The following is an 8752-nucleotide window of genomic DNA, read 5'->3' as shown; positions in this document are numbered from 1 at the left end:
TTCCTTGACACACTATACTGTGCTGTTCAAACTTCAGGCGCATTTGAATTAGCTGGAGATCTTATTAAATGCACATTCTGATGTAGTAGGTCTAGGCTGCGCCTGGGATTCTGCATTTCTAATACCCTTGCTGGTGATGATGAGGCGGGTGGTCCACGGACCACACTTCGAGCAGCAAGGCACTGTACTACTGCTGCAAAGGCATAGTTCCTTATCTTTTGACAGACTGGCATGATGTTGCATTGAGTTGGAGCCAGACACCCTCACTTGATTACTTGACCCGGATACATTTGAGAAAACGCAGAGACAAGAAAGATATAAATCCGGAAGCAATAGTGGTTATGGAATGCATACATTTCCATGTATTTTTACAGTAAAAATGCATTAAAAAATCTTTCACAAAAGAAACTTAAAAAATACAAGTAGGGTGTTGAGTTCTCCCCCCAACATTCGCTCAGGCATCAACTGTGTAATGGGTGGGAGGGGATTTCTTCAATGGTTTGATTTAATCATACAAAATACTCATCCATCATCTCTCATCAAGACATTTACATGAAGTGGGGGATTAGGGAAAGTAGGCTCACAAGAATCAGTCTCCAATTTAAGGTTACAGTAGTTCAGAGAAAACTATCTTTCTGCTTAATGCATAGTCCCTGTACAGTACAATATTTCCAAAGCAAATGTGATGCGTGGAACTCCGAGTAAACCGCCACATCAAGTCTTCACAGACTGATGGTGGGTAGCACAGAGATTTTAAAATGTCAAATACCACCTCTGACAACAAGAAAGACATTAAGATGTTAACTTCACGATGTACTCCAAGAATCCACCTTGATTTCACTTATTTAAAACTCTGGACCACAAGTGAGAGCATCGATCATTTAACATCACAGATTTTGCTAGAAATAGCGAGAAAACTCCTAGCAGTGGAGCCTGGGGAATAAAATCCCCAAATTGGCTCCTAGGAAACTGATGAAAACGAACGTCATTATTCAGTTGTGTTCTCCCTCAGCCTTACTACCACAGCTTAATGTGTGTGTGGAAAACTCTGGCAATAAAAGTAGCAGTCACAGACCCTCTTCCTCCTTTTCAGCTACCGAATGAACATTGTCTCTCTGTTCCAGGAAAGGAACTGGTTTTGTGCAGGTCCACACAACTACAGGAACTCAGTCTATGTTATGTATCAACCCAGAAGTCAAATAAAGCTATGAACAATGTAATATTTATATATGCATAGTGTTTTATAAAAAGATTGGCCCACATACTGCTTTTCATCAATACAGAAAGAGCATTAAGTCCATAGCACACTGCAAGAAATGAGTGAGGAACAGAGAATGCGAACAAGTGCTTACTAATTCACAAGCAGGCTCACCATGGAGGAAGTGATGATATTCAAACCCAACTAAAGCTTTAGAGAATTACTTATATAGTCTCCCATTTTAAAACAGCTTTACATACCTGATTTAGTTTACATTAAAATATATCCCAATGAATCAATTTGTTCCATATTCAGAAATATAAACACATATCACATTCCTCACAGCTAAATTTTTTTTGTCATAAATTCTCTTTTATACAAGAAAAAAGGCAACAGTTGTTTTTTTTTTAATTTTTAAAACAGGCTCTATTAATTACAATTTTTAACTCTGTACAGACAATGATTGGCTGGTTTTCTCCATTTTTTTTCCTTTTTCCTTTTTTTTTTTTTTTTTAAACAGTACCATGAGAATAACAGTGATTGACTTGCAAAGTTTTGTGTCTGTTAATGGAAAATGCAAAACAGTACTACAGAAATACACAATGCATCGTAAGCAGCGGTTTGCTGTAGTGGTCCAACAGGTACAAGCAAACGTTTGGCTCAGCTAGGCAGTAATCCATTTCGACCACATCCCGGGGCTACAAGCCGACCCAACCACACACCTCCTGAGGGACTGCAAAAGAATGGGTCGTTTGAAAAAGAAAAATTGTTATGCTTTGTTCTGCTGTCCAAAGACTCAAAGGACACGATCATGAGGGCAAAGGTTTGCCAACTCGATCTAGAACCACTGGGACTGTGACTTTCCCTTTCAACCATCCTGGAGACCTTTATTATGGTTTCGAAGGGAAATGGCACTTCTAGGAATAAGCACCCCCAACCCTCACTTCTTTAAGTATCAACAGAGAGGTAACTTCCACCAAGGCTCACTCCCTAGTCCCCAGTTCAGCGAAGGGCAACCTTGGGCTTATGCTACAAAAGGAGGAACACACTTTCTGTACTGGGGATTCTCCTGGCTCTCTTGCACGGGGCACATCGTTCCCCATTCCGTCCACTATTCAGCCTCACATCAGACAAGACAACACAGAAGGTGGTCGCTGTCCGTTCCCTCCAGTAGTTGAGCAAAGCTGTGACGGCGCTGCCTTAATGAGATCTTATTAGACGGTGGCGATGCTAATGAACCTGACCCATCTGCGCTTGGGCTACAGTTTGGGTAAACGGCGGCCCACCTCTCCTCTCCGCGCCTTTCTATAGCCAGGGAGAGTCCAAACTGTTTTCTGAACCAACTATGACTCCAGAAGGGCACATTTCCTTGTGCTGTGTAGTTTAGCTATAAATATCCTTCATTTGCAATAGTAGTCTCTTCATACAGTTTCATCTTAGGATCAAGGGCAATCCTAATCCATCCCAAAGAGTCCTCAGCTTTTACACATATAACTTTTTGCCTTTTGCTCTTTTTTTTTTTTCCTTTTTTAAAGAAAGATTCCTGACTACAGCACTACATCACTACGTAACAATCTACATCAAATCAACTGAATCAAGAATTTCCCTTAGAGAAAATGATCGACAGCCCTATTTAAACCAGGAGAGAGAAAGATTGCCCTGCCCTCCCCCCACCAAAAAAAAAAAAAGGGAGGGGGGGAACAATTCCGGACAACTCTACAGTTTAACGTAGAAACAAAACTTGTATCCCTCCGGGGCAGCATTTGGCAAATAAATTTCCAAAAAAAAAAAAAAAAAAAAAGTATGCATTTAAAAATACTTTCTTTTAATATTATACATCAGGCACAACACTTTTCATATATATATATGTATATATATACTTTTTTTTTCTTCTTCTTATAAGATTTCAAATGCATAAAATGTTTGTTGCTATATTCGTCGGATCGTCGGGTGTGAGCCGCGTCCCCAGGTGCGTAAACGAGGATGCTCTCAGGTTCGCGACCTCGCTCCCTGGGACACACACGGTCCATCCGGGCTGGCGGGGCGGCGCGCGGCGGCTCAGATGCTGAGGTCGGTGCTGCATTCCTTGTAGGGCCGCCTCCTCGGCTCGGGGGCGGCGGCGGGGGCGGGCTTGGGCCCCGGCTCGGCCCGCCCCCGGGCGCCCCCTCGCTGCAGCTCCTCGCGGTCCCGGTCCCGGTCCCGGTCCCGGTCCCGGTCCCGCTTCTCCAGGGAGCGCTCGCGCCTGCGCTCGGGGGAGCGCGCGCGCCTGCGCTCGGTGGACTTGGCCCTGCGCTCGGGCGAGCTCCCCATCCCCCTCCTGCGCTCGGCGGGGCGCGTCTGCTCCAGGAGCCTCTCCAGGGACCTCCTCCGCGGCCCGGGCGAGCCGTCCCTCCTGCGGCCGGGCGAGCGCTCGCGCCTCCGCTCGGGCTTCTCCCTCCGCTCCAGGGTGGTGTCCGCGCTGCGGGTGCCTTCCCGGCGCTGCTTCTCCGGGGACCTCCTCTTGGGGCCGTTGGGCACCAGCCGCTCCGGGGGCGCCTCTCTCCGCCCCTCGGGTGCCCGGTCCTTGGGTCGGCAAGCCCCGCCGTCGGGTCTCCTAGAAGTGCCGTTCCAGGTGTGATGCTCGTTGGGTTGCCTGCTGGACTCTCTGCTGCTGCCTTTTGGGTCTCTCCCGTGTGCCCGCTTTTCCCCATGCTGCGATGATTGGTGAAGGTCGGGTGGGTAACTGGACTCCAATGACGGATGCGGTCGGCGGTCCGGGGGCGCGGCCCTCACTTCCGGAACACCTTGGGGCCCGGCGGCGGCGGCGGGGCCGTGCCGGTCGCTGCTGGGGTCTGCCAAGGCAAAGGAACGAGAGCCACGGTTTGGTATCGGGGGCCTCGGGCTGCTGTCCCCGCGCCCGCGCCTGGGGTCTCATTAGACTCACAAACAAACAACCGTCAAAGCGCTCAGAACCCAAGCCCACTGGGCCTCGGACTAGTGAAGGCCCAAGCAAAGGTGGCATCTGGCTGCTGCCCGCGGCTGCCCTCGAGACCTAGGTCACTGAGGAGCCACAGCCGGGGCCACGATTCTAGTCTTTAAACGCACAAGGCAGACAGCGTATCTAGAAACAGCACAAAGTCCCCACCTTAACTACCTCTTGCTGTTCCCTCCTCACCCACCCCCATCCATCCTCCCCTGCCCACCCTTCTTCCCCGCCCAGCCCCCACCAAAGAAAACATTCTTTTAAGAATACTTATTTTAATTCGCTTAAAAATTATTAAGGTTATTGACCTAGAGGGGGGGATGAGGGAACTTTCTGGGGGAATGGATAGAGTCTGTATTTTGATCTGGGTAATTAAAGTGGGTGTTTATACGGAGATTAAAAAAAAAAAAAAAAAAAAGCCTGAGCTGCACACTCAGGCTTTAAGCATTTAATGCAAAGTATACTTCTATTTTAAAACACTTTTCTTTAAAAAATAAAAATAAAAAAGATTCCAGGGTGGTGGGCAAAGGGCTGTTTAGAGAGGCCACATGGCCAGATGTTGATGACTGGCAGATGGGACGTGCGTGTGAGGGTCCATTGAACAGCCTCTCTACCTTTGTCAATTTTTTTTAACACTTTGCTCTAAGTTTGCATAGGTTTAAGAAACTGCTCCCAAAATGTGGAGTTGCCTGACAAAAGGGAGTGGAAGAAAGGTTATCAGGTGCACGTTTGACGTTAGATGGGGTTTAGAGAAAACCTTTCAGAGGCAGTTTTCCTTATGCTACGCCAGGTATCCCTAACTGCATCCAGGAGCTGAGGACTCACTGCGATGCTTCTTACGACATTAAGATATCTATAGATTTAAAAGCAGAGAAGCCCATGGGCGCTCCTATTTATTATTAAACTATTTGAAATGACACGGCCAATGTTTTAGGTAGCATCCCGATATTATGAGAGCTCTTTTGAAAGCAGGGATGCTCTGCTGCAACCCAACTCAAGAAGTCATACACTATTTCTGGCAAGACACCTGAAATGATGTGCTGCCGAGTGGAGGGCAAATGAGGGTGACAGTCCCAGAGACGAAGGAATCACAGGAACTCTTTAAGGATCTTTCATGAGGCATCAAGGTCAACATTGAACAATCTGTTCCATGAATGATCTCCCAAAACCTAGGGTGGGTTTTAACAAAAAATAGGCATATAGCCTAGAGCAGCATTTGTGAATTTTCAGAGAGTAAATATTTTTGGTTGGCTTTGCCAGCTGCAAAGTTTGTGATAACTACTTAACTGCGACTATAGTGTAAAAGCAGCCCTAGACAATTTATTAAAGAAATGGGCGTGGCTATGTGCCAATAAAACTTTACTTAGAAAAACAGCTTGTCAACAAGCTTTGGCCTGTGGGCTGCAGTTTCCCAAGGGATAGCTGGCTGAGCAGGAAATGTCACTTTTCTGTCCAACAAAGCCTTACCGACCTAGGGCAGGGCTCTGTGATATGAGGTTTGGCTCTTTCTGAATGCTGGGGCCTAGAATTAACACAAAGAGGGGCCTACAGAGTCATTTTAAGCTTTGGGTAAGGATAGGTGCTTAGATCACGCACATGAATCTAACCTTGGGGCTTGTCACACCTACTTTTAAGATAAGGGAGAGTAAGACTTCAGTAGGGTCCGTGGTGTACTTACAATTCAAAGAACGCAGGGTGCTCAGAATGAATTGCCAAACATATCAAAATAGAGCTAAGCAGAAGCAATGAGGAAATTAGGCCACAGCACAGAAACACCTAGTATTGATTGAGCTACAAACCGTAGTTTGATTATGGCCCATAAGGTAGAAGCAAGCCTCCCCGAGCTTTTCATTTCTCATACATGCAGCGATATTAGGAGGTATCATCGCTGTAGAAGGGAGGGCCCAGCACCAAGAACAGTCAGAGAGAAAGAGAAAGAGAGAAAGAGAAAAAGTTGAACATTTAGATTCCCTATAACAAAGAAGAAAGAAAAAAAATCTGCATTTGTTAACATAGGGCAAAGAGAGTTTATTTGTCCAGTCAGACAGTCTAAGGCAACACTCAAATAAGGCTGCAGAGACCGCAATCAGAACAGTGACATTTTTTAGACAGCCATATAAGGTGACTCAAGAACCCAGACAATGGATGCATCCTTTTTTCTTTTTTTTTTTTCAAACAACTGGAACAATGACAAGCTGGCATAGGAGAGCATTAACAATAAACAACAAAAGAACAAAGTTCCCTCCCTCCCCCACCCAAAGACCGCGGCAGTTAAATTAAGTACAAAAAACTCATTACAAAAATAGCCTCACAGAGAAGCAGGTTCCAATCAAGTCAGAAAAATATTGGAACTTAACATATTATAACCCATTTGTGACTCTAATTGATAGAATTAGAGAGATTTAGTCCAAATGACACATGGAGACATTACAGCAGCACAACTCTGGCATGTTCAACCCTTCTTGGAAAAATGAGTATTTAAAGGATCTTTATTTTTAGCCCAAAGAACATTTGTTAGTGTTGGATTTTCATCCTCAGTGCAACAGACATAGGTTTTGAGAAGGTACACAGGTTACTGACGATGATTCTCAAATGAAATATCACATCCAACAGAAGCATAGGGGAGACAGAAAAGGGAGACAATGTTACACAGTTTCAGTGGCATTGATACACCTACGGTCAGAGGTTTAGTATAGTGCACAGCTGTGGCATCCTAACATCAAAATACCTCCCCTGTGGTTGGCCATGTCTAAAGGGGCCTCATCTGATTTGTCCCATCCCCCCAACTTGGGCCCTTGGTTTTACACCTGTATGTGTGTCCAACACCTGGGAAGGCTGTCCTTCAAATGAGTTATCCTTCTCTTTGAGCTGCATCTTAATTAAGGAGATCTCATCAAGTCCAAAATGCAACTGGGAATTGTGCAGAATGACTTTCAGAAAGGAGGGTGATACAGATTAATCCCTAATAAAGGGGACCAACGTATATGGGGACCATTCAATCACAGTTTCTATAGAAACTTCTGTAGACCTTTGGTTGGGAAGAAAAGCCCTACATCTAGGGCATAGCTTTTTTTTTTTTTTTTTTTTTTTTTTAATTTTAAACAAGACTCTCAAATAAATAGGACATAATCATTATAATATACAATATTTTGCCATCAGAACACTAAGCTATGTAAAGATCATTGCTGTTTACTCAAATCATGTCTACACATATGACAAAGGAACTCTACGTATAACCTGGCTTTCCCCATAGGAAAGGTATTAGTAACATGTTTCCCTCATGATGAGCACTGGGAATTGTATTTCATCCTTTTTCATCTAAAAACATATGGCTAATATATCAACAGTTTTGTTTGTTTTATAGTAGTGGGCTCAGGTGGTCTGACTGGGGGTAGGGACCAACAAGTGGGATGAGGAAGTGTCATATACAGAGCATAGGGGGTGAGCAAGGCCCCCAAGTCATCTCTAAAATTTCACGCCTCTTAAGTAAAAACATCAAGTAATCAAAAAAGAAAAGATAAAGGAGAATTGTGCCTCAACATATCACTCAGGAAACCTGCTTTCCTGCTTCTGAAAAGGAGTATAGTCATTTTGTGCTAACAATTGGATCTGAGAAACAGTTTGGCACAGTTCAAGCAAACATTCCTTCGCTCTTGGTTGGACTAGACAAAATGTTCTCTCTGATTATCAGAAAGAGGGCTATAAAGATCTTGTCTTAGGCCAAGCCCCAGTCCACATAAGCAAGCAAAAGGATGAAATGTGTAGAGATTTCAGAACAAGCGAGGCAAATAATCACATGGTGCGAAAGGCTGGTAAGACACTGGTGAATAGGGGAAAACAAAAAGACTTTCCTGCTGCAGTTCTGGAGACAAATTCATGGAGTCATGCCAGGGAAGGAAGGAATGTTTTCATAGTTTGACCCACCATATTCTGGTACCGAGCCGTCTCCCCGCTTCAGAAACAGACGCACCCTGCGGCCACCATTCTTAATTAGTTCTATAGCCCGGGAATGCTTCATGTTTTTGGTGGTCTCACCATTGATCTCTAAAATTTCATCACCAATCTGCCAAAGCAAGAGATAGACAAAGTGAGAATATCACCGAGGGTTTGACCAGCTACCAAGGTGCCTTATGATTTCAAATTCTTTCATTTATTGATTTGCTAAATATTCGTTGAGTATATTCCCAGAAAATAAGTTGCTTAGGATCCAGCAGTGAAAGAAACAAAATCCCTGCCCTCATGGAGACGACATTCTAATGGAAGGCAATTAATAAGAAAATTAAAGAAATGCACGTATGTTAGAAAGTGTTATGTGCTAAGGGATAAAAAAAAAAATAAAGCAGTAAGGGTAATATTAATTGTTGAGGAAAAGAAGATGTGGTAGGCAGTTTCTAGGATGGCACCCCACCCCCCATCTTCTCCTCCTGTATTCATATCCTGTGTAATCTCCTTCCCTTCATGTGTGCGCTGGAATCAGTGACCTGCTTCTAATAAACAGAGTATGGCAAATGTGATGCAATGTCAATCCAAAGATAAGGTTACAGCTGAGTGAAGTAAGTCAGTCGGAGAAGGACAAACATTATATGTTCTCA

General features: G+C 44.5%; 1 protein-coding gene across 18 annotated transcripts in view; it reads right to left on the bottom strand.

The window, feature by feature from the left end:
- Nucleotides 1-335: 335 nt before the first annotated feature.
- MAGI1 (membrane associated guanylate kinase, WW and PDZ domain containing 1) overlaps nucleotides 336-8752 on the bottom strand; it is a 641903-nt gene continuing 633486 nt past the window's right edge. For 14 of the 18 annotated variants that reach the window (XM_072785501.1, XM_072785490.1, XM_072785493.1 and 11 more), the window contains 2 exons: nucleotides 8085-8223; nucleotides 336-4029 (listed from right to left, as the gene is read on the bottom strand). In XM_072785501.1, the coding sequence (XP_072641602.1) occupies nucleotides 3257-4029; nucleotides 8085-8223 (912 nt within the window). In that variant the 3' untranslated portion in view covers nucleotides 336-3256. Of the gene's footprint in view, nucleotides 4030-5959; nucleotides 6049-8084; nucleotides 8224-8752 lie in introns of all 18 variants that reach the window. The other 4 variants (XM_072785502.1, XM_072785503.1, XM_072785504.1 and 1 more) reach the window with 1 other exon arrangement.

The sequence above is a fragment of the Canis lupus genome, chromosome 19 (genome assembly GCF_048164855.1).
Source record: "Canis lupus baileyi chromosome 19, mCanLup2.hap1, whole genome shotgun sequence".
Taxonomy (NCBI): domain Eukaryota; kingdom Metazoa; phylum Chordata; class Mammalia; order Carnivora; family Canidae; genus Canis; species Canis lupus.
This window is presented reverse-complemented; position numbering and strand designations above follow the sequence as displayed.